The sequence below is a fragment of the Cygnus atratus genome, chromosome 4 (genome assembly GCF_013377495.2).
Source record: "Cygnus atratus isolate AKBS03 ecotype Queensland, Australia chromosome 4, CAtr_DNAZoo_HiC_assembly, whole genome shotgun sequence".
Classification (NCBI taxonomy): Eukaryota; Metazoa; Chordata; class Aves; order Anseriformes; family Anatidae; genus Cygnus; species Cygnus atratus.
In genome coordinates, this window is record NC_066365.1 from 76255297 (window position 1) to 76282659 (window position 27363).

General features: G+C 47.7%; 1 protein-coding gene across 10 annotated transcripts in view; it reads left to right on the plus strand.

Moving 5' to 3' along the window:
* Nucleotides 1-27363, plus strand: part of EXOC6B (exocyst complex component 6B) — a 293888-nt gene that overhangs the window by 113832 nt on the left and 152693 nt on the right. For 8 of the 10 annotated variants that reach the window (XM_035547430.2, XM_035547427.2, XM_050710618.1 and 5 more), the window contains one exon: nt 21390-21566. In XM_035547430.2, the coding sequence (XP_035403323.1) occupies nt 21390-21566 (177 nt within the window). The remainder of the gene's footprint in view (nt 1-21389; nt 21567-27363) is intronic. The other 2 variants (XM_035547428.2, XM_035547432.2) reach the window with 1 other exon arrangement.

Genomic DNA, 27363 nt, shown 5'->3' on the forward strand with positions numbered 1-27363 from the left:
GAGATAGAGGAGTACTAGACCATATTCTGGCACTATTTCTGTAAAATCCCAAGCGTCCGAGGGAAATACTCCTTTCCAGAAAGCACCAGGCCCCGGGAGAATGCCATGGAGATGGAGAAGGGCTGTTGATGGCCTCCCAGCTGCAAAAAAAATGTGGTGAGAGGAGATTGCAGACTGTAATTTGGAGTTCACCCATCTTTGTTGTGCCGCAGACTTTGCCACCGATCGCTCCTGCATCGGCTTGGTTCAGGGCCATGAAGGCCATTGGAGCTGGGCAGGCCGGCGGCCTAGACTGCAGCTTTTCTGCAGGCAGGGTGCCTGGGTGTGAGGGTTGAGCAGGACTTGCTGCTTGTTGGAGGTCAGTTTGAGACAGAGCCTTTGGATTTGGTCTTTTTCCTTATCTGTGAACCTTCTCAAAGCTGCTGGTGGATAGAGGTCGTGCCTCTGTGCGCAGGGCTTCTGCCCCATGCGTGTCGGGGGTTCGGATCATGGCGTGCGGCCGAGCGAGCAGTCACTGCGTTTCGGTTGGGCTCCACCGAGTCCAGGGCATTTGTGGAGCTGGTGCCAGCACTGGCATCTTCACCAGAGAAAATTGCTCCTACTCCTTGCCTGCAAAGGCAAGGGAAGAGGGGAAAGCAAATGTGTCCAAGTGGTTTCTCTGCTGCTCGAGGCCTGTTAGGCCTCCAGCGAGCAATCTGCGCTGTCAGTGCCGGTGGGGTAAGTCCACATGGTGACCTTGCTTTTTGTCTGCTCCAGGGTCATTTTTTTTTTGGCCTGGTTTGAAAGCGACCTAAAAAGTGTGTTTTGTTTTGAGATGGTCTTATGTGGACTAGTTATTTGTAGTTGGAAGCAAGTCAGCACATGGCAGTGCGACAGCTGCCCCGTGGCGTGCAGCGAGGCTCGCCTTTAGCGCCGCTCATGTCCCAGCTGAACCCAGATGGCCTTGAATAATGTCAGGGCATTACCAGCGGGGAAAGGAAAAGAAGTTTTTTCTTGTCAACTGAAGGAGGTCTGTGTACTTTGGATGAAGGAACTTTTTGTATGATGACTCTCCCACCTGTTGCATTGCTGTGGCATTGTTTTCCTATAGATAGCACTTAGGTAAATACACGTTTGTTACTTCTAGGAACAGACTCTCCTGAATAATTAGGTTGTATTTGTTGCCTGGTCATCAGCTCAGAAGGGCTAAACTTGGGAGACAATGACAATAGTTCATAGTTCCTCTGTGTTTGACCCAATTTTGTCTTCCAGCTTCTGCAGTTTCCACAGGCCTCTTGGGGACCCAGCTGTTCTGCTCAGCAGGTGCAACACTTGTGGATAAGGACGTGAAATTTCTGCTTGATGTTAACATGTTTTCTTGTTTTTGAGGCCCACGAATGGCAAAGCAGGATTCTGGGTCTAATTCCTCAGCTGGATGCAACATGTCAGCTTGTGTTTAGGTCTCTTTGCTTGAGAGTGACAGCTTTAATCTACTTAGTAAGAGTCTGCAATTATTAACAATATTTATTACCCTGTGAATGGGTGAGGGTCGAGTGCAATCGGTGTTTGATTTCTGGGAAGGACCAACCAGTCTTTGTGAGCAGACATTTCTGGGGTCTGTTTGAATACACTATGCGTGACTTCCATACCTCTAAGCTTGCTGATGGCCAGGAGGTCTGTAGGAATTTTTTGTGGTCTTCTTGGAGTCTTCCTACCCCCTGGGTTAAATAAAGGATCCTCATTACTGAAGTACCACTGGTACCCATTGCTTTAGCCCGGCTGCCTCTGGCTATAAATGTATCAAGGGAATTTTGCTGTTGTCCTTTCTGTTAAGAGGACAATTGCTTTTCTTTGCTGATCCTGCTAAGCAGTGTTATCTTCCTCCTGGCTCTGTAAGTCCTGGGCACTGAGAATTTTCAGAAGACCTCCCACAAGGATGGCTGTTGTGTCAGAGCCACTGAAGGGCCTTTCTTGGTGGCTCCATTCAGAAGATGAATGGTCTTCTGAAGTTTCTGTGAGCAAGAGTTGGGTGACTTCTCAGGCTGCCTTAACTTCTTTCCCCTTTCAGCCTATGTTTCTTTTATTGTTTTTCCTCTAAAGCCTTTATACTGGACAGTCTTGACAGAATTAGGAATGAAATCTCTGCCGGAAACCCTACAGAAGAATAGAGATCCATTTTGCTTAGAGGGGCTTGGGAGGAACCTGAGCTGGCTGCTGGGATGAGATTGGTATCTCTCTCACCACATCTTTATTACTTGTTGCTGAGTTCTTAATCATGCTTTGCTGAGGAGACTAAACAATTTCCTAAGAGCGTCATGATGCTCTATACCCATTTCACATTTTTTGCTGTTTACTTCTGTAGAGGATAAGCATCCATCAAGAGAATGAGAATTTGTCATTGTTTTATGAAAAAGGGCAGTAGCATTGTTAAAGCCCAATGGGAACACTCTGGTACTAAGAGCCTCCAGGGATAAATGCAAATTTATACTGGCTTTTTAGACAGACATAGCCCAGAAGTCCCTTTTAAATCAGGAGATGGAAGGATGTTTTATCTTGGGTAACTCTTTCCAGAAGACCTACAAAGCCAGTCCATCAGCCACAGCTTCTCTGTAACAGGGGTTAGCATCTATAGTCACTTCTTTTCTCTGGCTTGGTGGTGGAGCTGGAGCGTTGATCTTAAAAGATGTGGGTACCAGGACCCTTGAGTTAGTAGGACTGGGCATTTTGAATGGTAGTCGCCACCTTTACTGGAGGGAGGGAGGGATGAAAAGAGTTTTTGTACTGCTGTTGGAGAAGCAGATTGGTCCCAGATATGGTGGCTTCAGGATTGTGGGAAAAGAGGCTTTGTTTATGGCAGAAGCAAACTGTAGGGAGTTGCTTCATGGGTCATCCCATGAAAGCTTGGCTTGGGGCATGGGAACGGTTTTGGTCATGGACCAGATATAATGGCCCCCCACTGCGTGGCTGCTCCTGCTTCAAGATCTGTTCTTAATCCAGGCCCACGAACTTGTTTACCAAAGGCAGTCGGAGCTTGGGTTCAACAGAGGATTTTGCCCTGTAGAGTCCAAATATCCAATCGAACTTGTATCCCTGTTTGCCCACAGCTAGGCAAATGCCAGCACTGAAACTTCCTTGTGAAGAGGATCGGGCCATGTTGACCATATTATCCTCATAAATGAGTCCTTTTCCAAGTAGTCTCTTCAGAAGAGGATATTCCAGTAAGTACTGGGATGTTAAGTTACCATCTTTGTGTTGGGGTTCCCGAAGTCCTGGGACAAAGGGATGATGCTCAGCCGTTCCTGCTGAAGGAGGCTGCGGTAGTTTAGGGGGCTGTGGGTGCATCTCGTGGTCCTCTTTCTCCTGGCATTCACTTACCTATCGAGCCACTTCTTTACACAGCTCTGCTCAGGTCTTTCCCCAATTCTTTCAGCTTTCAGAACAAAATTCCCTTGTCGTGCTCACAGACATTGCATCATTTCCTCAGCCCCTCCTGATGAAGACCCTTGTCCTTTCCCCCCTTGGAGAAAGCAGCGCTTATCCTGGTGCTCTGCTTGTCTTCCTGAACTACAGCTACTGTGCCCATTTTTTTTTCCCCTCTCCTAGACCCAGTCTGCTGATGTGTGATGTGTGGGTTCACTTAGCACCACTTTAAATTTCCATTTGTTCGCAGCATCTCTCTCTCAAAATAGTGCATTTTTTTTTCTGAGGCCAGGCAGTAGCCCTGGTCAGCAAAACGTGCTTTAAATTGGGCTGCAGCACTTACCCTGGAGGAGAGTTTATTGATAACTTCCCACAGTAGCACCTCATAAGCACGAGGGCTCTCCTTTTCCTTCTGTTTCAAATTTAGCACGCTGGAATAGAAATTTCCTCCCCCAATTAGGAGAGCAGCCAAGTTCCTTTTTGCACGTAGCGTTGCAGCATCTTTCAAGGTTGGTTTTAAAGCCTCGCTCCCCTCGGCCGGTGGGAAGTGGTCGCGGCTCCGGCTCGGGAGCTGCCACCGAGAGACCCGAATCTCTGCAGCGTGGAAAACGCAGAAACTCGTGTTATTTTAAAGGTCGTGTCTGGTGCGATCAGGACTTTGAGTTCCTTTACAATGACTTGGTGTTTCCAGTTGCACATGAGCTGGTCCCTGTTACTTTTTGAGGTCGTGGTGTGAGTGTTTTGCTGGTGCCCGTGTTCGGGGCTGGCCGTGGGGCCAAATTGTCGGGAAGAAGAGCTTTCTTTGAGATGCTTTAAGTAAAGGTTTTTGCTATGGTTCTGAGGAAGCTTTTCTTCTTCTGACGTGAACCTGTCTCCAGGGACTAGACCGGTGGGTGAGTGGGTGCCTCCAACCCAGCACGGTGTTCTTGGGAAAGGTCCAACCTCAAAACGACATGGTTAGAGAGGCTTTTATCATCTCATCTGTAAATATAGTACCAGGGAGTGAGGGAGAGTCCCGTGTCATCGAAAGTCATCTGGCACATTTTTGGCAAAATAAAAAAGCATCATCTTGCAGGTGAGCAGGCAGGCTCATTTCTTTCTTTCTCCCTTTCATCCCCAGCAACTGAAAAAATGTTCACATTTTGCATTCTTCTGTACGTAGGTAACTGCCTGGAAAAGTCCTGACTTCTTGGAAGTCAAGGCTGATTTTTTTCCTTTTTTTCTTTATTTCATTATAATGTTTCACCCTGAATTGTGGAAGACTCAGACTTCCTCATCTGAAGAGTCAGAAATGTCTTTTATTTGTAATCTAAAATGCTCGTCCATTCATTTCTGCCCAGGAGACAAATCCATCTCGTTTTGGCATTAATGGTTCAATGCTTTCTGTCGGGCTCTTGCTCTGATGGGAAGGTAAATTGCTGGCTCCCCTTCCTGGTGCTGGGGCGAGCGCTCACCGTCGTGCATTCATAGCTACCTCGTAGCCTGCAAACTCCACGATGCTTTTTCCTTTAGTGCAACTTATATTTTAGTAGCGCAGACTCGCAGTTCGATAAACCACCAAGCTAATGCCAAGAAAAATGTCTGAAAGCAATTTGGGGTCTCAGGAGTGGTCGTTAGGATTAGGTCATTAATTTGAGTTACTCCCTGTTCTGGTTGCAGCACCCTGGACCGAGGTAGCTGTCCTGCAGGTCCCTGGTGGGGGTTTGAGGTGGGTGGTGGGGAAGGGAGGACGTGCCTGGCCAGGGGTCGTGGTCCCCTGGCACCCAAGGGAGCACCTTTTGCTTGCTACGCTGGGAGGTAGCACAGAAGATGAGAAAGGTTCTGGAGACCTTGAAGTCATCTCTTGCAGCCCCAAAGATGTTACAGGGCAAGAACTGCTGTCTTTGCTTGCCCTGCTCCCGTTCCCAACACTGATGCCTTCTTGCGTGTAATGTTCGAGGTTTGGATCCCTGGTGGTCAGCTCGTCAGCTCAGCCAGAAGTTGTGTTGCTGGTGATGGCAATGCTCACAACAGAAACACCTTGAATCTGAGCTCTGGAAGACCTAGCTTGCTCATTGCCAGCGCAGATCCTGTCTGGATATTGTAAATATAAATAAGTGCTTGGGTTTTGGGTCCTGGAGCATCAAGAAGTATTTGAAGCCTACAGAACTGCATGAATTACCTTTCCCTTCGTCTTTCCTCACTCTCCTGAAGATTAAATGAACCATCTCTTTACTTTTCTTTCCTCCCTGGAAGCAAGATGAAAACCCCAGCTTGGTTTATAAGGTGGACTTGGAAAGTTTCTATTTCTTATGTAAAGTGCTTTCATCTTAAATGAGTGTGTGTGGAAGGCTGCTCAAGGTACATGTTTCAACTTAAGGCAGAAAGCATCAGCCAGTCTTTCTAGGCGTATTTCTGTGGCATGATGCTAACTTTTATAACGTGTTTTTAAAGCATTGCTGGAAAAAGGAAAAGAATCAGACGTTTTACTAGCTGCACGCTAGGTTAACTTTGGGCTGAGCAGTGCTTCAATTAGCAGAGCAGTGAGTGAAGTCAGTGTCTGTGTCCTCTGTGACTTGGACGGAGTCGGAGTCCTTCACTTAATCATTTATAACTAATTGCAGTAGTTCTACAAAGTCAACGCAAATCTTCGGAGTGTGCTTATACCAAGCAAGAAATGAGTAGCAAATTTTGCTGTTCAGTGTCTCGCATAGCAACTGTGCTCAGACTCGCGTTTTTTCACTCGTGTCAGACTTGTCAGCCTGCTTCGGGAGCTGGGAATGGAGCTGTGTCGCTAGCTCTTAGGCTTGCTAGCTGGTGGTGATGCATCACGCAGGGACAGCTGACTTCAACTTCCAGGTTGGATCGCGAGCCACCCACTTCTGTGACTGCAGAAAAGCTGTAATGTAGCTCGTAAAGTAGTTTAAACATGTACCGAGGCGTGTATAAACTGCCTAGTGCAAGGCTGACAGAGCTGCTGAGCTTTCTCGTGTGCTTCTGAAGCACCCGATGCCCATCATCTCCAATGAGAAGGCAAACAGGGACTGAGACTTGAATACAACCACGGATCTGGCCCTTCAGTGACCTGCAAGGCTTTGAAGGAAGCTCTATTTAATATTTCTATTTCTATTGAAGTATCTCCAAAGCATTTGAAGAACAACAGTACTAAGAGCTTGGGAGATGGGAGGATCTCTCTTTTCCACTTTACTTGGAAAGGGAAAAAAAGGCGCTTTGGAATTTATTTGCACGATGAGGAGGTTCCAGATCCTTGAAGACATTCTGATTATTTGCAGCAGCCCTCTCTGGGGCTCTTCTAGAAGGGTCTCTACCGGTCTGTGCTAGGACTGAAGAAGGATGGTTTTGGTTCTTTGGGATCATGTCACAGTAGATTAAGTAGTGGTGCTAAGTCCCACTTTAGCAGACAATCCGTGTAACCATCAAGTCAACGTAAGTCCTTGGTGTTTGTGCAGAGCAGAGGGGTTGTGTTAACAGTGCAGTCAGGGGCTAGAATGGGTGGCTCAGAAATACAGTTGTAAGGTTGTTCCACTCTGTTCTTACAGAATACTGATATCAGGAGAGATGGTTTTAGTTATCCCCCAAAGTTTGCTTTTGTTGCACAGTGGTTGTCCATGAAGTTGTGCTTTCCTCTGCAGATCATTTAAGGGTACCGTAAGGGTATATTGATATTAATAGAAAATTAATAGAAAAGGTTTTTTTTTAGCTGCGACTCTTCCTTGCATCCACCCCTAGGAGCTCTGGGCACCGCAGTCATGTCTGCGCACAGGTGGGGAGGGCGTAACAACATGGAAAGGTTTCTTCCTCGTTTTTGGAGGGCTTGCCTGCACTTCTGCCTCCCGTCATGTTTCCTCCCCAGCTGTCCCCGACTGCGTAAAGAAAATTCCAGCTCTGTGGTTCTGAACTTGACAGCCTGCTCTGGGCCCAGGGAACAGGTATGTCTGTAGCAATTCCCAGCAGCTAAGATAAGCGTTCTCCCCTCTTCTCCCAGTAAGAAACAAAGTTCAAACAACTGGGCAAGGCTTAGAAATTGAGCTGAGCTCCGACGCTTTGCTTTCCTTTGCACAAAGCTCCAACCAAGAACTTTGTGGCTACCTCTTCCTTCTGGGAGATGTTTGAAGCACAGATAGGAGCACATTAATGCTTGTGCCAGTCCTGCCTTGTAAAAATGCACGGAAAATCTCAGGTGGGTAAAGACGAGCACCCGAGGCTGAGGGCAGACATTGCCAGCATGGCGTGGGGCCGCAGGAGCTGGGCTGGGTGCCCGGGGCCGTGTTACCACGGGGGCCGTGCACCTTCCTGCAGGTCCGGGTCTGGGGGATCGCAGCTCCTTAGCACCTGCAAGAGCTTTATCTGGGGATACAGGTGTTGAGATGATGGTAAGACCAGTGGGCGTGCTGGGCAGGGGACTCTGACAGATCTGACGAGCTGGAAATGAGCTGTAGGCTCGGCATTTACTGCAGCGCTTACGGCCGCACTGAAAACTCGTGGGCCATGGAGCTTTTTGAAAGGGAAACATGTGCTGGCAGTGTTGTTTTTCCATTTGATCCGTACCCCTGTGTTGCAATTGGCGACACGCTCCTGCCCCGTGCGAGCTGTTGTTGTTGATGTTCCTATAAATACGCTGGTGGCCGCGCCGTCATCCTCTCCCGCCCCAACTGGCCCCGTGGAGTCGCTCAGACCCATGTGCAGACCAGATCGGTCCTGTGCCGAGGAACATTTCTTAGGGCCTTCCGAGGCCACGGAGTCCCTGCAGGAGAACCCGGCCAAGCCCACTGGGAGCTGGCGCGGTGCAAAACCAGAACAAAACGAGTCGTCCCGGTGCTCCCCACCGCTCCGGTCACCAACCCCGGCCGGCTCCCTGGTGCAAAACTTCACCGATGCTGGAGGAAAACAAGGACGGTTGGTTGTGCCGGCTTCTGGTGCTGTTCTCCTCAGTCCGACACGTTCCCTGGGATGCAGAGTTAAGTTGTGTTCCCTACCCGTGTCCCTCGTGGAGAGCTCTCCCTCCCGCCGGCTTGGCTCGGGACGGTGCCGGTGACTCACGGAGCTCGCCGGGGGGGGGTCACGGTCACACCTTGTGAAAAGCAGGTGCAGCCCCGTTAACTCCAGGTGGAGGCATAACAGCTGAAACCATATTGAATTCTGTTCTTCAGCTTCCCTTTCTAATCTCATATCGGGGCTAGATGGAAAAACTACCCCAAAACAGTTTTTTCCCCCATTTATCATCAGCAGCTGGAGTTACCTCCAAAAGCGATGGGTCGATGGACCCGCACGTGGCCGAGGCACGAACACCAGCACCACACGTGTGCCAGTTGCTACGAGGGGACTAAGAGAAGACCTCCCAGCTCAACGGAGAGGCACTTTTTTTTTCTTTTAAAGGGTATATAAATCAAAATTGGAAGGGGCTGGAGGGAAGGTGTGAGATTTTTCTTGTGTTTTTTTTCGAGAGTTATGTTTTTTATCCTTAATAGATTTATAATATGCAGGTCCCTTTATTTGTTTCTATAAAATTAACTAGTAAATTTAAAATGGAAAAAAGCTAGTAATAGGAACCAGGCTATCTTTGCCAATGCTGAAATGTTGCTATATTTATGGAAGGTAGACAAGGGCATTTTTCCTTCTGCCAGGTTTTATGCTGGAGTGCCACATGTTGGAGGGTTATAAAACTTTTACTAACGAGAAGTTGGAGGAATGCTAACTTTCTAATTGCACTTTTTTGTACAGGCTGCTGTTTAGTTTGGTCTTTTAAAAAATGTGATTGTAATTTTGAAGTCTGCAAGTTTTAAACGTAGGCAAGCAGTGCCTAGTAATGTGGGAAGGATATGGGACCTGGTGGTCAGAGCAAGGGCTTGGGAGAGCTGGTAGCTAACGTTCCTGTCTCTTGCTCTACTGAAGCTGATTCTGACACCATGGAAAAACTCCTCAGCGTTTGAACCCTGCAAATTTCAGCACAGCAGTCCGGGCCCAATCAGTGGGGTTTCTGTCATTTGTGTGTCTGTTGAGCAAGGATTTCTTTACCACTTCCCTAAAGGGACAGCGTGCTCCTGCTGGAGACCCGCCGGTGGCTGCGGATGGGACCTCTGCCTGAACGCTGAGTCGTGCATACGACTTCAGATATTCTTGGCCTTACGGTCTCTCAAAAAGCAGGTTGCTGGGCGAGTGTAATTGAATTAAGTGGATTAGTTCACTGTAAATGGTCAAAGAGGGATTAAAGTGCAGAAGAGCTTTGTGGAAACTTCTGGGAGTCACTTGGTGTGTGAGGGATTAAGCTGCTTTGTGCAGAGACGGGTAGTTTCCTATTCCAGATAATTTAAATGTGTCTTTCCCTCCCTCTCTTCTTTTTTCTCATTGTCATTTTTTTTTTGCTATTACTTCCATGCTGTTGGAAGTGTGGCAATGGTAAAATTGTTTGAAATTTCATTCTTTAAATCTAAACCATCATAAAGTGCCTTATGAGGATAAGAAATAACGCCCTGGAAACTGGGCGTTTTCTTCTCCTTGAATATTTAAAAAAAATGGATTTGAGGGGGGAAAAGCAGGATTAGGGCTTTGAAAAATGCCTTCAGGTTGGGCTCCTCTCTTTTCTACCACATGTTCCTCTGAAGGAAATTTGTCACCAAAGCGCACTGCTGATTTATAAACCCCAATGATGACTTCAATGAATTCAGCTGAAATTCAACAGAAAACCCTTTTCCAACACTGTGTCTGCAGGCAAGATGGGCTCATGCAATACATCACGTCTTCTTTGACAGGTACTTTGGCCAAAAGTTTCAATCCAGAATAGTGGATTATTATAATCCTTATGAAGGTATCGTAATGAAAGCAACCTGTTTGGAAAGCACGTAACACTTGCGATGCCGTTAATGCTGCTGGAGGATGTTAAGACCCCGGCTCCCATTTAGGGTCCCCGCATAGAGATTTCAGAGGGGGAGCTTAGCACACAGCTTTCAAGATGTCTAGATCTAAAAAACCCCTTCTGGCCTGATGAAAGCGATACGGCTGCATTATGGTGATTGCACACAGAGTGAGATTGCAGGCTTCCGGGCTAGCAAAGTATTCTGTTACAATAAATTTCTATATCAGCGTTCGAGTGATCGCTTTTGAGCAGCCACAGGCTTACTACGGCTCCTCTTTTGCTTTGTGCTCTACTGGTAGTGAGTAATTGCAATGTAAAGGCACAGCATGCAAAATTAAAACATTATTCTATGGGATATGCATTTAATTTGTGTAAAAGCTTTATGCAAGATCATGCTTTCTGAATTTATAAGCAGAGCTTATGAAATAATACGTAACAGGACCCCAAGATGCATATTGGGATCTAGGCATGGCAGCGCTGAGCTTTTCCATCGGTGGCTTTTTAGCAGAGATGTCAGGGACGGGCACGTTTCGAGTGAGAGAAGGAGGCTTCAAACAACCAAAACAACGGCGTGCCACAAGGGATGTTGCTGCGGCACGTCCGTTTGGATGAGCTGGAGGCTCTGGGGGTTGGAATGGCTGCGTATATTGTCTCTTATGAAACAAGCAGCAGAGAGCCAGCTGTAACACCCTCCCGTCTGCCAGCTGTGGCTGAGTCCTTGTTTGAGATGGAAATGTCAACGTTATTGAGGTCAAAGGCTCCCCTGCAGGATTGTTTTTATGGTTGGACCAACCAGTATGGATATTCCTAGCGAACTGGTGGCGTCATGCTGCAACGGTGGTGCTGCTGACCTGGCCAGTGACTTGTAAAATAAAACTATTTAGAATAAAATAGGTGGGATTCTGCCCAGTGCCTGCCTACGTCTGATTTACGCTCATCTCTGTTGGCATGGAAGAAAACCGTACCGATAGGGGTGGGATCCTGGCTCTGCGAGGGCAATGGCAGAGTTTTCTTTGCGTTTAATGGGGCCAGGATTGTGGCTGTGTGGGCTGAGCTCACGTAGGTTTTGCTCGTGTTGCCCTGGGATCCTCTCAAGCAGTTAAACGGGAGGTGAGCTGTGGGGAGAGGGAAGGGAGGTAAAGAAAATAAGAGGCTATATAACTCTTCTTTCATGTCTTCGTTTCTGGCTCTTGTACAAAAAAATGAACGGGATTATGGCTGAGAGGGAAGCGTTGGCTTTGAGAAGTTCTCTGCAGTTTCCCCATTAGCCTTTAGAGGGCAGTTCATGTCCAGTAAATAACAGGTTTAGGGACTTGCATGATTTCTCGGAGTTTTGAAAGCTAATGCACTGAATATGGAATATTTTTTTTTAATGTGTAATTTTAATGAATTCTACAATAACTGGTAGTGCTTTAAAAAATAAATGTTATGTCAACCTAAAGAAGCAAGGTGAGATCAAGTTTTGATTTATATGCATCTATTTACAGCCTTTCTAGTTTAAATGCTAAAAATTGTGATGGAAGCAAATGTTATTTATTGAGGTTGGGACAAAAAATCTGGGGAATGTACTATGATAGAGGAGAGTTATCTAATATTTGGACTAAAAAGTTTTTTATGTTAAAAACAAACACGAAGTGTTGTTTGAGTTCGGTGAGTGGGGTTTACGGACAGTAATGCTATGTGATGAATATGTAACTCCCAAAATCTCGTCTCTAAATCCCCAAGCCTCGTGCCCAGCAGTCTTATCCCTGGTGAACAACTGCCTGGTAAGAAGTTGTTTATCAACAGAAAATTTCAGCGCGAGTTTAACAGTGTCAGAGGAATCTTTGTGAAACGAAGGAAGCCAAATGAAATATAAGCTCTTCTGTAAAGCGATCTTCAGTGAAACTTTTCATATGGGATTAAATACCCCGTATAGTCAACATGCTTGGAGAAGCAGCAGCTATTTAATTCTGATTAATTAAAACCAGAAATAACGCAATAATGTTCTTCTTTCTTCTACTACTACCCTAAAGCTCATGGATCATGGAGAAGATGATTATTCTTGAAAAAGCCATTTAGCTCTTAACAAGAAAAGGGCTGAGCCACAAAGACTAGCTTTTGACATCTGTTTTGTGGGTTTCTCATCAAAAAAACCATAGGGGTTATTCCTAAACAGAATGAAGTATTCTTTGTTCCAAGAAGGACTTTTCTTTGTGCGTGTTTAATCTTCCGGAGGTGGAGGTACTGTTGCTGTCTGTGTCCCCCAAGAGATATGAACTAGCTCGTAGGGCATTTCTCTACATTTTTGGGTTCATTCTTTAACTCCTGTGGTTCTTACCTGGTCTTGCTGCCTAGGATTTCGGTACATTGGTAGGTAGCTGTGAAGTTACCCTTGTATCCTGAAGCTGATGGCAGTTTGAGTGAGCCCCTTCAGCTTTCTACTGGAAAAACATTTCTCTATCATAAAAACAAAACAAAACCAACAACGAACAAACAAGAAAATACCCCAAACCAACATAGTAAGGCTCTCAAGATACCCGTTAGTCCAACAGGTTCTTCCCAGGTATGATTAGCATTACAGGGCCCATCTGTAGCATGCATTCATCAGACATGTCCTTGAGCCTGTGGTGATGGGGAGCGCTCCGTTAGACCGTCCCTTGCGGTGCTTTGCTGTCCTTACCCCTCCTGGCATGCCTAACCTTAACGTCCTGGTGTGATGCACTGCGTGGGCAGGGCACAGAGCTCAGCACCCGTATGGATCCATGAACGTGCCTTTGGCTGCATCGCAGAACAGATGAGTCCTCGGTGCCAATGCGTTGGGTGGCGTTACCTGGAGCCACTGCCGAGGGCAAGGTATCTGTCTTACAGAGGGAAGCTGGAAGAGAAGATCCATGCCTTTGCTTGAGCTGGTGGAAGGCTGCCCGCTGCTTTGATGCCCTTGAGGTTCATCCATGGCACCTGCTATCCCAGATTGTCCTGAGTATGGCCGAGGATCATTTCTGACTGCGGATCTGCTCTGCAGATCTTCCCAGATCTAATTTAAGAGACGTGCAAGCTGCCTTGCTTAAAAGCCCAAAGATGTTTTGTCCAGGACTCATGGCTCAGAGCTTTGTCCTTTTATTCAGATGGGTCTTTGTGTGTTCCAAGGTAATCGGGACCATCTAAGATAGGTGCTTTGAACATTACCGGTTTCTCAGAACCTTGAAAAAACCCAAACCAGGCTGATAAATGGAAACAAAAGCAGAATCTTGAAAGGAAACTTATCTCCACAACGCCTAACAAGGCCCAGAGAGAGGGTGTGTGAAACAGCAGTTTGGGAACTCCCACCGAGGACAGAATAAAGGAGTTTAATCGGAGACCAAGATATGGGGGCTAGCACTCCTTTAGCTGTATAAATTTTTGAGGGTCAGTGTGGTCAAGATAAGTGCAGAGCGGAGATCCAGGACCTGATGAGCTGTAGCCCTAGCTCTCCCTCCAGGCTGAGTGAGCGACCCTTCCTCCCTTCCCATTCCTAACCCATAAGATTGCAATATCGGGCAGTGTTTCTCAGTATACCGGTAGCTTCAAATGGCCTGGAAAAATGAGAGTAAAAACACTGTGACTCTTCGGAATTGGCTTATGCAGACCTTTTGGTTTGTCCTAGTGTGGTTTACGAGTGTGCGAGGATCCAGTAGCATGTCAGACCTCGGTGTTTGCAAGCTGAAGCAGCAGTCGTAAGCACGCCCCGGTTGTTTTTCCCTATGGATCATACTCGGAAAGGCTTCGCAGACCCACACACCTTCAACCTTTTGCTGAGATCTAATCCAAGACTTATTTTTTTACTGTGAATTGCTGTAGGTGTGATGGTTGCAACTTCCTTGGGCAAGGCTGGAGACAGGACAGCAACCAGTGAGGGGCTGGAGCTGATTCAAAGAGGGGTTGTATGGGCTGGGGAGCTGCACGTGGACTTCCCTCGCTGAGCTGACGGTGCCCGTGGCGGGGTCTTGGTGCTGCAGACCCCTTTGGGTGCTTTCAGGTGAAGGAAGGCATTGCCTTGGCTCCTGGGCAGGGTGCTGGCTGCAGGTGCAGTGCTTAGCTCTGAGAGGAGGCGCAGGAGCAGTCACCGTGCTTTCTCCTCAGCCCTTTCGGTCGAACCCTCAGCCTCTTCTTTCCTTCCCCTCTCCCTTCTGCATCCCTGTTTGCCTTCGTTCTCTGAGGGGAGCAGGTCTGGATTTTCCCTGTTTGATAGCTTCATTGAAAAAGAGCGATGACCTCGGCCATGCTGGGATTGTCGGGGGGGGCGTGCTGAAACGCACGCTCGCTTAGTGTGCGCGGCGAGCGCCTACAGCCGAGACTGGCTCCTGCCTGGCACATCGGCCCCCCTGAACCTGGGGGTGAGAGCCATCCGCTTTCACCTCTGGCTGTTTTCGGTTGCGATCACGGTGCTGCTCCCTTGTGGGCTTGGTTTGGGTGCGAAGAGGCGAACCAGAGGTTGAACTGAAGCGTGGGGGTTTTCCGCTCTCGCTTCGAGCCGTAATTAAGGCTCGCCAGGGAGAGAGATGCCTCCTCGGTGCTGTATGAGAAGGCAGTATTTAAATAAATAATAATAAAAAAAATCAGAGCGTGGTATGCGGGATTGCATGTAGCAGGGGATTTTGTATGAAGGCGATTGGAACCATTTGAAAAGGAATTTTAAATTGTTGGGACGAGTTGATCGGGGCCGTGGATCCGAACGGCGAGCAGGAAGCTGGTGGGGCTTGGCACCCATTAACCAAAGCCGAGCTGTGGAGCTGCCAGGGCCATGGTCTTCAATGTGTTTAAAATACCTTGTACAACAGCGGTCCTCCTCCTGCTTTTAGGCTGCTTATCTAATTTTCAGCTTCTCCACTCTGTGTAAATGTGATAAATACGCTTTTTAATCGCATAACTGAGCTACTTTTGATGCCTGCGTGCAGATATCTTGTTCTTGAGGCTAGATCACACAGAAGCGTAAATCAACGCTTTGCTCAATAAAGGACTTCCTTAAAAAATGGCTTTTTGTCTTTTATTGTGCAGCTGACCTGGAGGACTTGCTTTCTTGAGTCCTTTTATCAACGCTAATGTGATAAACTTCTTCTTACAGCAACTGGGAGAGGAGAGCGCTCAAGTCTTGATCGCTCCTTTCCCCAAGTGCCGTACTGCAGGAGCTTCCCCAAAGCACTCTAGAGGCTTAACAGTCTTTATATAAAATGCTGAATTAACCAGGCTACTCTCTACAGTGAACTCGGAGGATATAAATAATGCTGACCTTGCCTTACAGATAAGGAAAAGGAGCAGGAGTGTGGCGATGAGGATAAATCACTGGGTCAAAGCAAAAGCGAAGGGACAATTGCTCGCTCACACTTGCACATTTGATGCTGAAAATTTATATTTGTGCAAACCTGATATTGGGGAATATTGGCACGAGATGGTTAGCACGGGGCGGGCTGAGGTCTGAGAGTTATTTTTAGGGAAGGAGGAGAGGTGGAAGGTTGAAGCAAAGGGCTGCGTAGGGTGGTGGGGGAGTGCAAACTCATTGAATGCTGCGTTTTCAAAGTTATTTTTCTAATGGCCAAGCAGTGAGTTAAAAAAAAAATCGTGTTTTTGGGCCTCATTTCCTGTGCTGATGGTGAACTTTGTCAGACAAACCTCTGACAAATTGTTTTCTCTGATAACCAGTTAACACCAAGAAAGCAGATAGGCAAAAACTCTTATCATCTTGACAAGCGACTGGGTTTTAGTTAAAACTGAAAACAGAAGCTGTGTCAGCGTGTTGAGTTTACACCTTGCAATAATAATACATGCTTTTATCTGATCTGAGGGGGATTTTATAACTTTCAAATGGATCTTTGGCAGGGAGCCAGCTGTACTGTCATTTTTTATTAACTTTCTTTTTTCTTCCCCTGTAGCCAGTCTGCTTTTTGTAATATTGTTTAAGGAATATGTATCCCATTCCTAGGGATATTGTGAAACAATATTTTAAAGTTCTGTGTCTCAGCCCATTAGAGGGGTCTATAAAACAATCACAGCAGCAAATGTTCAGTAACTAATCAAAACCACCAAAGCTAACCACAGCGGTACTTCAATCCCTTTTAAATAATAAAACCTCTTCTGCTGTGCCTTATCTACTGTCTCATCAGGAAAGAGCTAATTAGATTCTTCTCAGAAGTAAATATTGTCAGTTCATTGGTGGGTGGAGGTGACGGGAGGTAAGACACGCTCGCTGTCAACATTGGCAAACCGAGGCAGAAAACAAGACAAAGTTGTAAAAACCCTATAAAAAGCTGCTTGAGTTTTAAAGGAGTTCACTCCCGTGTAGGTGGTATCACAGCCTTCCCTTGCGGGAACGTGGCTTCTGTAGGCAGAGCCTGGGGGGGGACGGGGTGGGATTTGGGGCTGTGGGTAAGGCAGCTCCTGGAGTTCTGGGCCACCAAATTTCATGTCTCCTGTAGCACGGCCAGGCTGTGCGCTTGGTCCCTTGTGGTGGCTTTCTTGTATTGCGATGCCTCGTGGGTGTGAATTCCTGCTCCAAAGCTCACAGCAGCATTTTTGGGATGGACTGGCAAATACTGAGGACCGGTATTTAGGGCTCTTGTACGGCAGGCTTGAATGTAAGACCCCTACAGCCATGTAACGTAAGGTTGGGCACGTGGTGGAGTGGGTGTGCAGGCGGTGTAAAAGAAGTGAATGGCTTGGGGGAACAAATGTAATAAAAAAAAGAAGTGCTTTTCCCCCCTGCTCTTTTGATCCTCTGTTTTTCAAGGGATGGCAGTAGGAAGATCAACGTTTCCAGTTGCGTTTGGCCAACAAAGCCTACCGGCTTCACATCTGAGGCATCCTATACCAAGGGGCAGCCCCAGGTCCCTCTTCTGGCCCTGAACCTGTGGGGGGAAGGCTGTGTCTGCTTCTTGTGTCGGCCAGACCCAGGACTGCACGGCTCTTAGGAGACTGGGGTTTTGGCGGCGGCATGTGGGCACGCGAGTCCCGCTGGGCTTGGAGCAGGTTTCAGCTCCTTGAACCCAATGCTGCGTTATTGCTGAACGTAACGTCGGCTACAAGCAGACGTTTGGTTTCTTAACTTTCCTTTTTATTGTTATGTTAAGCAGAGAGTCGAGAGATTGATAGTCTTGTATAATAGAGGTAATTTTACAGAATAATACAAAAATGCACTTGCTTTCATGTAAACCACACCAAAAGGTAAGGGGATTTTTTTATTTTATTTTTGTCCCTTGAGGGCTTTTCTCCTCCCCCATAGCCCCGGGTTCCTCCGTTTTCAGAGGGCACGCTGGAGTGTCGCCTCTGCTTTGATGTGGTTTCTAAAGTGTGCCTCTTCATTGGGCTCCCTACAGATGCCTTTATGTGAAACAGAACATTAAAATCCAAATGTGCCTGCTCCGCAGGTCGTTTTTCATCCTTTATGGGCAGCGTCAAATATATTGCAGAGTTGTTCTGCTGCACCCCCGGCCCAGGAGGGAGAGGGCTCGGGAGGTGCAGGGAACGAGACGGGGGTGGGAGCGGGGGGTTCCTTGGCGGTTAAGCCCAAATTTCTCCTTAGTTGCTTCCTCTGGGCCTCTCCCCAGCTCTCTCTTTCTCTCAAGGTGAAACCGAAACCTCGGTGACTTCACCCAAGCCCGCCGAAGTTAAAGCAAATTTGATATTTCTCACTTCTAGGTCACTTCAGTCCATATTGTTTCCTGCCAGGGGTGGGGGCGGGGGAAATGCCCTACTGTTAATGGAAAAGCAATTACTGCTGTTTCTGGCACGTACGTTGTGTCGCTCCAGCGTCACACCTCCGTTATGGCTCTGCCTCGAGCGCGGCCGGCAGCGTGCGGGGTACGGGCTGCGTGCTGAACAGACTGGGCTGCTGGGGGCTCTTTGGTTGAAGCCAGCTCAGTCTTCAAGATGAAAATTGCTGGGAAACCTTTTCTTATTTACTTTTTTTTTTTTTTTTTTCCAAATTCCTAGAAGTAAGTTGCCTTTGATAGGCTGGAAAGCTTTGTAGGCACCGGGAGCGTCTCTCTGGCTGCTTCTTGTGCACCTCTGGGAGGTGTGGGTCCTGCACTTCTATTTCCCCAGTAGGTCCCAAGACTTTAAATCAGGTCAAAATGCTTCTCTTGATAAATTTTAGCTCATGAACTAAATTAAACATCCCATTTTGCATTTTGCCAAGTTTTAATTTGGATGTTGAACTCTAGGTCTAGAGCAAAGGCTCTTCCTAGGTCAGGTTTTCTTGACTTTGGGGTTTTGATTCGGATCTGTTCTACTGGTCAGATGTTACCGTGTACTCCGCTTGTGTGCGTAGCTGGAGGAATGCAGTAATACCTCTTGCTTGAAAAGGGTTCGGAAAGAGACCGGGGAGCAAGCTGCTGTGCCTTCTGAGAACATCTGCAGGGCCCCGAATTCTGCATTCAGCCTAAAACGCTGAAAGTTGCATGCTCAGGGCTGAGACAGCGGAGTTCAGAGCTAACGGCAGCATCCTTCTGAGTGTTAGTCCGGATTTTTCTTCTCCCATGGCCACTTTTTCTTCTGTGATCTTGCTACGCCCTGTTTAATGATCCGTTTAAAGTTCAATGTTTTATGTAAAACTTCGCGTTTTCCCATTCTTTCATTTCTTCTCTTTCTAAAGGAAAAAATATTACATAAATTTAAGAGATTTTAATGAGTACAGCGGGCTTGCTTTTGGTGCAGTTTGCAGTGGATTCAGTGTTATAACTTCATTACGCTTCAGTTGAGTAACTTATGTCATAAATGGGTGTATCTGAGAGGAGAATCGGGCCTCGGATCTCTTTGTTGTGTGGGCTTCAGAAGGACCAAGCGCTTACTCCCCTTTTTGAAGTCCTAATTCTCTTTATATGGTGTTGCAATGCCTTTCTATAGAGTTGTGCCTCTGAAGTTAGAGATTTCTAATGCAAAAAATACCCCTTTTTCCCAACTGCTTCAAGTACTGACGTTGCTAGCAAAATTAGTATTGAGCAGTGTTAACACAGGCCTTTTCCTGTGGCTTTCTTGCAGAAATCCCTATTGTTGAGACTCATCCCTTAAGAGATCTTTTTAATATGCCTGCTTGGTAGTCCCGTTGCTTAGCCCTTACTTCTCTGGTAACAGCGTTTGTAGTAAATTCAGCGATACTACAGCTTTACAACCACTAGAGGTCAAGATTGTGCTGTTGCACGGCACAGGGCTGCCCGTTGGGCTGTAACGCTTCGCTCCCTCGCTTGATATCCTGCTGTAGCCATGGCCAGTGTCAGATATATACGTGTAATTTTATTATCAATCTCCGTGTTTGGCAATTAAGCTGAAGCCGATTGTACGTGCAGGCGTGCGGAGTGTGAAGGAGACTTTGCCTTACGGAACGGTAGAGCCCAGGGGATTTTGCAAGGATGGAGATATCCGTGCCGTGCTTGTTTTTAATATTCTTCAGATCTAGGAGCTGCACAAGTTGTCTGGCTCTGGGGTGTTTCTTCCCAGGGAGGGATTCAAAAGAGAGCCGAGCTGAGAGCGGCTGTCAAAATAAAACTCACTCATAAATTCTTTTTGTGGGCTATTAATACTTTTAAGTGTTTACACGGAAATCATTTTGAAGGTTTGTGCTCTAGATAGAGACTTCTACTTTATGCTGTTCAGGTAGTAAAAATAATTAGTGCTTTTTTTGGGGTTCCTTATTTCTGATCTCCACTCCTAGCATGGTTGTTTGCATTGCCCGAGTTGCATTCTGACCTGGTAGAATTTTGTGCAAGTAAGTGCCTTCGCTATTGCCGTCCCTTTGTATCCTTGAAAACGTAGCCCTCTTGATTTAGATTTTCTAACCCCTTTCTTCTTTCATAACACTGTTGCAAAACCAGCACGTAATCCAAGAGCCTAATGTTTCGTCCAAGGTGGTTTTGCTGACACCAGTATCTGCAGTACAGCTTCTGGTACCTCTTCTCCCTTCTGAAGTCGGGCTGTGGTGTAACTGTGGGGCAGGGCATGGTGCCCCTTGCCATGTCGTTTGTCTCGTGACTGGGAGCAATGAAATGTTCGGATGCAGGTTTGGTTAGAATTGTAAGGGAATTGGTGAAAATACAGTTTATAATAATGTCTGAAAATAATATATTTGCTCATTCTTTTTCAAAAAGAAACTCGTACTATCCAAAGGAACTTTTTCAGGGGGAAATCTGGATGATTTCCATACATCTTTCTTCGCATATATAAAAAATTACAGAAAAATATGGGGGAGTTTTTATAAATCGCGTGTATGTATCCGTATAGATTTCAGGTTTTCAGAGCTTTTAGTTTCTAGCTAGAGCAGAGCACAAGCTCCCACGTGCAGAACCACTGCGTTTGCTGGCCAGGCCTTTTCCCTGTGTCTGGGACACGATTTGGCACTTGGAGCGAGAGCAGCAGCTCTGTGCCGTTCCCCCTTCCTGCACTCGGGTTTGAAGCTCCCGTTCAACTCTTGGACAATTGGGGCTAAACAATTTGTCCTCTCAAATATTGTGCTCGGTAACAATGAGGAAACCGAGCGAGTTTTTGCAGCGGATCTCATGCACCAACCTCTGCTGCAAACAAAGCCCGAAGCCCCAGGAATGTGTGCTCGCAGCGGGCCGAGGGAGCCGCACCGCGTCCGCGTGTTTTGCGCGGTGAATCGCGGCGCTTCTCCCAGCGAGGGAATTTTTTGGTTGAATACCTTTTACAGATCGTTCTGTAAATCAGCAGCGTACAATTAAGATCTCCTGGGGTACCACAAAAATGCTTTCAGGAACCTCTGGGGTCCAGATGTGGAATGTTTTGTGCTGACACGGGTTGAAAAGAGGAACAAATCCAACGGTTAAGTACGTCCTTTAATTTAGCCTGTGACAGTCACCACATGGCCTATGGGCTAATATTTCTGCATCTGTGCTGTAAATAGATCAATATGGCAGTATGATGGGTTTGGCATTTTGATTTGTGAAGAGTCAGAATATTGTTTGTATTGTTGCATAATCCCTGGAATGGTTTTGAAATTAATCTTCTGTTTCTTTGGAATATCTGGGTTAGGAAAAACATAACATTTCGAAGTTCCATTAAGTGTGTGTTTTATTTTGTCTCATTTGTTGTATTTCATGACTGATTGCATCTTTTGGCTGAAAAATAAATATGAGGATGCTATCGTAAAACTTGAAATCTGCTTTTTTTCTAGGCACAGCAGCAAAGAAACCTGGACAATATTGTATCACAGCATCCCAGGATTAGCGGGGGAAAAAAGTCCAAGAAAGAAGTCTGCGCAAGCTCAGATTTGGAGGTAAAGACCACTAGCCCCATGTCTGAGCAGGATTCGGGTATCCTGGATGTTGAAGATGAGGATGAGGATGAAGAGGTAACTGTATACCATCAAACCCAGGAGATGGACAGCTCGGGGGTGATCAGTAGTGTCTCAGTGCTTGCACCTAGCTCAGCATCTCGTGTCCCCATGCAGCGTAGACACACAGAGTAGGCTGCGGAGCATGGGTGCCTTTCAGTATTTCTATGAATTCTGTGATTCTATTTGTTTTGCACTGTTGTCCTTACCTTTGTTAGTAGACTCAGCAGATGCCCTGTGTGACAGGAGAACAGAATGGTCCTCCAGCTAGCTCCCAGGCTGCTTTTCTGTGGCCTTTGCTCACTTGGGAGCGCAGTTTGGTTTCTATCCGGAAGCCTTCGTTTACAAGAAGATAAATTCCTGCGTAGTGCACGAGATGTTTGGTCTCGTCTGGGAGCATGCATCTTGTGGCAGATGCGCACTTGAGAAGAATTGTGTTGGGACAGGATTTTTTTAGGTGCAATTATAATTCCTTGATGGGTTTCTGTTGCTGCTTCCTCGGGCTGGCCGTTTCTTTTACGCAGCAATTTGCGATGCCTCCGCAGTCGCTGCAGGATGCCGGTACCTTTCATGGTTACATGTGAAGCATCTCTCTGACCGTGTTGGGTCTTCTTTCCTCCCTGTGCTGGAGGGTAATGGATGTAGGGGAACATCTTGGATTTGTGCTGCTTAAAGTGCAGGAGTCCTGTTGCTCTCTTTCAGGAAATCAGTGCAGGGACAGCAATGGGGAGTGTGCTGAGCTTCTTGGTGCCTTCTCCCTTTCTCATCCTGCAGTCTTGCCCTGGCCCTTTCAGCAAGTTCCATCTGCCACGCTGGATGCTTTTTCCCTTATTGCTGAAGCCCCTGTTACGTCAGGAGAACGCTGTTCTCAACAGCAGCCTGTAACTGTGTTGGTTCGTGTGTGTTGCCCTGAGCAAAGAGGATAAAGAACAAGTTTCCAATGTTTGCAGTAGCTTGGATTGCCCGAGTGGTTCTGTGCTCGTGGCCTGCCTTTTTCCCAGAGGTCTGCTTCTGTTCCTTCTTCTTCATCTCTGCAGCACTTCCACAGCAGAAAAGGAGATGGCCGCTTGCTCACAGGACCCAGCAGTGGGGTGCTGCTCGGCCCCTGTGCCCTGCTCCGAAACCACCAGGCTGTGGGATTTCCCCTGCATCAAAAGGGAAATAGAGCCAAAGAAAAATGAGAGGAAAGGGCATGGTTTTGGAAAAGAAGCACTGATTTGGGTAGATCTATTTTGGCATTTCCCTGTTTAAAAAATAGAAAGTCTATCTGGTGCGTGATTGTCCTGGACCTCGGTGGTTGCTGTTCCATCTCACGCTTAAAAATCTCCCACTTGCCGTGGGTGCTCAGAACCGGGAACTGTGTGAGACTTGGTACTTGGCATGTGCCAGGCTTGAGCCCCACTAGACCAGAGAGGCATGACATTAAGGAGGGAAGGTCTTTGAGTCATAATTTGTATAGCACAGCTGGGAGAAGCCTCCTGACGAACAGAGCGGGGCTACCTCGTCTCCGCGCCGAGGGCATCCTGTCTTGCGGCGTGGGGAAAGCCAGACTGGCGGCGAGCAAACGGGCCGGGTGCGGGCACGATGTGGTGGCAGGGGCTACCAGGGGGCTACTGGCGGGGGCTACCAGGGGGCTACCGGCCGCAAGAGCCCCAGTGGCGGCGGGGCCGGAGCTGCTGTCCGTGGTGATGAAACGGGACGGACGGCGGCAGTGCCGTGAGCCCGCTCAGCTCCCACTCCCGTCAGGGCTGCGGTGCCTGCGGAGCCGCCAGCAGGGACGCCTGGCTCTTCCCCAGGTCCCTAACCCCCCTGGGGTTGTCTCCTCCTCGCAAAGAAAGTTGTTTGTTTGTTTGTTTGTTTTATTATTTTTTATTTTAGTACAAACGGATCTCTCCTCTGGAAGTGGAGCCCTAAATCTCAAGGGGCGCTACGCGTGGTGTGCCTGGGGGTGGCAGCAGGCAGCAGCTGAGCGCTCACCCGGCTGCTCGCCCCCTTCCCCGACCCCGCAGGCAGGATGGGGGAGCTGAGCTGAAGGGCAAAAGAGGAGAGCTTGTGGCTCAGCTGTAAAGACAGTTCAATAAGCAAAGGGAAGAAAGAAACCCCACAATTGGTGCAAAGGCGATCACTGACCACGTCCCACCAACAGACGGATGCCCAGGCAGTCTCCAAGCAATGGCCACTTTTTTGGGGTAAAAAAACCCCACACACCTCCTCCCTCCCCCCGTTTCATTTGAGCATGATGTTCTGGGATAGGGAACATCTCTCTGGGCAGTTTGGGTTAGTGTCCCGGCCTCTTGGCCAGCCCCAGCCTCTTTGCTGGGCCGCAGAGTGAGAAACGACGAGGGTTTTGCCGCCGTGTAAGCAACAGCTAAAATACCTCTGTGTTACCAGAGGTGGTTTGGCCACAAATCATAATCACAGTGCTGTCTGGGCTGTGCTCTGCAATGCAGAAAATTAACTCCATCCCAGCCCAAACTAGTATGGGTGTAAAATCCTAATGCCAGGTTTTTTGGTAGGGCTTCTCCATGGTGGCAGCTCGATGTCGATATTGCTGATATTTACACCTAGCTTTCCGTCTTCTAGCGTGCCTCCTTCTCCTGATTATCTCCTATGTGCAGTGACGAAGAGGCAGAGTTAGAGTACAGTTAAGGCAAAGTTAATCCCAGTTGCCTAAAGTTGTTAGTGGTAAGTGTCCTGCGTGCAGGAAAACCGCGTCCCATTTGGTGCCCGGCCATTCTCTGAGCACTGCAGAAGGCTTTTGGGTCTGGAGGGACACAACTGCTGCAAGTGGGCACGTGTTGTTTGCCGTGCTCTGCCCCTCTCCAAGACTTCTGAGGCTTTTGCTTCTCAAGAACATGTGGAATAGTGGTGACAGGAAAACCTGGAGAAAGCAAAGACAGCGCCTTGAAGAATGAGGTCAGCAGCCAAGTAAAGAAACGATCCCGAAGCATCCGAAGAGCACACTGGTAGCTTTTGCTCCTGACCTGACACAGCCAAAAAACCCAACTGCAGGTTTTGAAGACGATCAGCGGTGGCTGGGGAGGGAAGGATGAAGGGTGCACTCCTATTCAGGACTGAAAACGGGATGAACCTAGAAGGTGTTTCTGATTAAGGCTTTGGCAGGAGAGCTCCCGATCCTGGTCCCTAGGCCAGCCAACTCTGGAAAAAGTGGGTTTAACACCATTTTTTTTTCCTCTAGGAAGTATCAGAGGCCCTTCAACAGGCTGTGATAAGGAGTTCTCCACGTGGGGTGGATGAACTCTTGTAGGGATCTCAGAGCTCCACATGCACATGGCGCCATCCCTTCCTTCATGCAGCAGAATTTAGGGGAAAAGTTTGAAAGGGACAGAAAAGCAAAAGAGTTCTGCTTATACTGTTGCAGGTGTCGTTATGTAGATCCTTCTCTCTCTCGGGGTGGCACAGGGGAGCTCTGCCAGCTACGTTCAGGAGGAGCAATTGGAGGCGTGGTACTCGGCTCTGTTCCAGGTCTGCATTTTGGAGGTGTCGTAGCCCAGACGTGGCCCACGCGAGCACAGGCACCCCGCGGGGTGGGAGCTGCCACTGTGATCAGAGCAAGAGCGTGGGCAGAGCTGGAGAGTGAGCAGGGAGAAGACTCAAATTGAGTTTTTATGAAAGTCAAGTGGCAGAAGGAGGATCAGCGTCTCACACTGAGCAGCTCCATGGGCTGTTCTGTCTGTGCCAGCCGCTCCCTTTGTAGTAAAAAGCATCCAGAAAAATACAAAGCTCGTCCAGATTCTTCTCATTTTCAGTGCCTTTTCCTTTGTGATCCTGGTGAGTACATCAAGACAAACTCGCCTGCATTTTGCCTCGTGTCTTCTTGTCCCCAGAAAGGCTGGCCAGGTGTCTAGGAAGTGGTCGGGTAGAAGTGGACTCCGTGGTGCTCCTCTGGGGGAGAGGGGAGGCTTTAAGGACGGACATCGCGCTGCAGAATATCAGCCCCTGGACTCCTCTTGAAGAACAGATCAACAAACTCCAGACGTTTTTCTGTTTGGAGAGGGAGTTTGGCACTGAGGACGTCAGCAGGTGTGAGGTGCAGCCAAAACTCGTCGTGCTTCTGGCATTCTTCCAGGTGGACCTGGCTGCAGGAATCGGTTGTAATTCTCTCGGTGAATGTCCTCGATTTCTTACCAAGTTTTGGGAGCTCGAACAGGGACCCCGGAGAGTTCCCTTGACGTTCCCTGATAAATGGCTGCGTTAGGTGCCATCAGCCGCCAACTTCTGTTTGCTTCCACGAGTAATTACACAAAAAAACGTCTTGGACACGGAGACAAACCTTTCTATTTCCAGACAGAGCTGTCTGCCTGCTGTCTATAACGTCAGCCCGGGTGAGATCAGTCTGCAGGGCGCTGTGGCTGCTTCCAATGTTACAGAGTCTGAGCATCCTCTGGACCGTGCAAAGACGTTCAGTTTTTTCCCTAAGGTTAGGACGTGGCATGCACTGGGGCAGCTGGAGGACACCGAGCCCACGCAACGTGTAGCAGATCTAAACCACAGCTGGTTCTGGTCAGCGTGGGGTAGAAAAGCTTCCAATCTGCCAGTGGCCAGAGATGAGGTGAGGCTTGTTGAAGGTGCACAGAACCAACGTTTCTTTCTGCAGCTGAGGTTTGCTGTTTAAGGTGAGCGGACACTTCCTGCACTGAAAAAACTGTGGGTATCGTGTGAAGAGACCCAACCTGCTAAATATCCTTGGTTGGACTTGCACCTTTGTGGCTGCACCCGTGAACCCTTGTGCTTGAGGCAATGGTTCATCATTGAATGATCCATCAACAGTTCATAAACACTTCTCTTGGATTCCTTGTGTTCAGGTCTGGATTCTTTTGTCCTTACTGAAAGAAGAGCAAATATATGTGTGCTTTGTGTCTTTACATCAAAAAGTAACAAGGATCCGAGATTCACACCTCTGTATAAAGCCAGGCCAGAGCATCCCTCACCATCCCTCACCTCTGGGACAGGCTCGTGTTGATGTCGGCTGCAGATGAGCACTGAAAACTTGGCTTTAATGGGTTAAACTTGCTACAGTCAGTGTTTAACCCAAATGAAAGAGTTCTTGCAGAAAGAGAGGGTTTGGCTGTTTACAGAGACTGACAGGTCTGCCTGCGCTCCCAGTACCGGGAACGTGCTGGATGCAGAGTTTGGGAGTGAGGTTTGTCGAGCTGATGTTTGCGGAACGGGAAAATTCTGGACAAGATGAATAAATTCTTTGTTCTACAAATTAAAAGGGAAAAAAAAAAAAAGATGAGGCAGAAGTGGAGATGTCAGGGGAGTAATCAGTTCTGTTGTTGAGGGGGCTTCTAGTTCTCATCGCCGAGTTTCCAAAATCAAGGGTTTGTTTATTTTTTTTGAATGCTGGTAACGCAGCGTTGGCTAAGAAAACGAAATCGCTGCTGAAGGGGACGTGCTCAGTCTGGACGATTAGATACGTCCGTGTGTCCCTTGTGCTGGGTGCTGGTGGAAGCTGCCTGGGGTTCCAACCAGGAAAGGGAATTTCTGTTAGGAAAGCTGTAAACGTGCCCTGCTACTGCAGTAGCAAACAGCTCACACCGGGCAACGTGCTGAGCTTCCAGGGACACAAGATGTTTCCCATGTTCTGTATGTTGTAGGGCTGCTTTTCCTTAAGAATTGCATTGCAGGTTTATACTCTGCAAAATCTTAGCACAGGTTTTGCTCTCGGGTACGTGTCTTTTTAACGGGGGTAGTCCAGGTTTTGCGCATCCACGTCTGATAGCTGCCTAACTAGATGAGGAATTATTGATGTCTCAGATATTAACTCTGCAGAATAGTTCAGAGTTTTTTT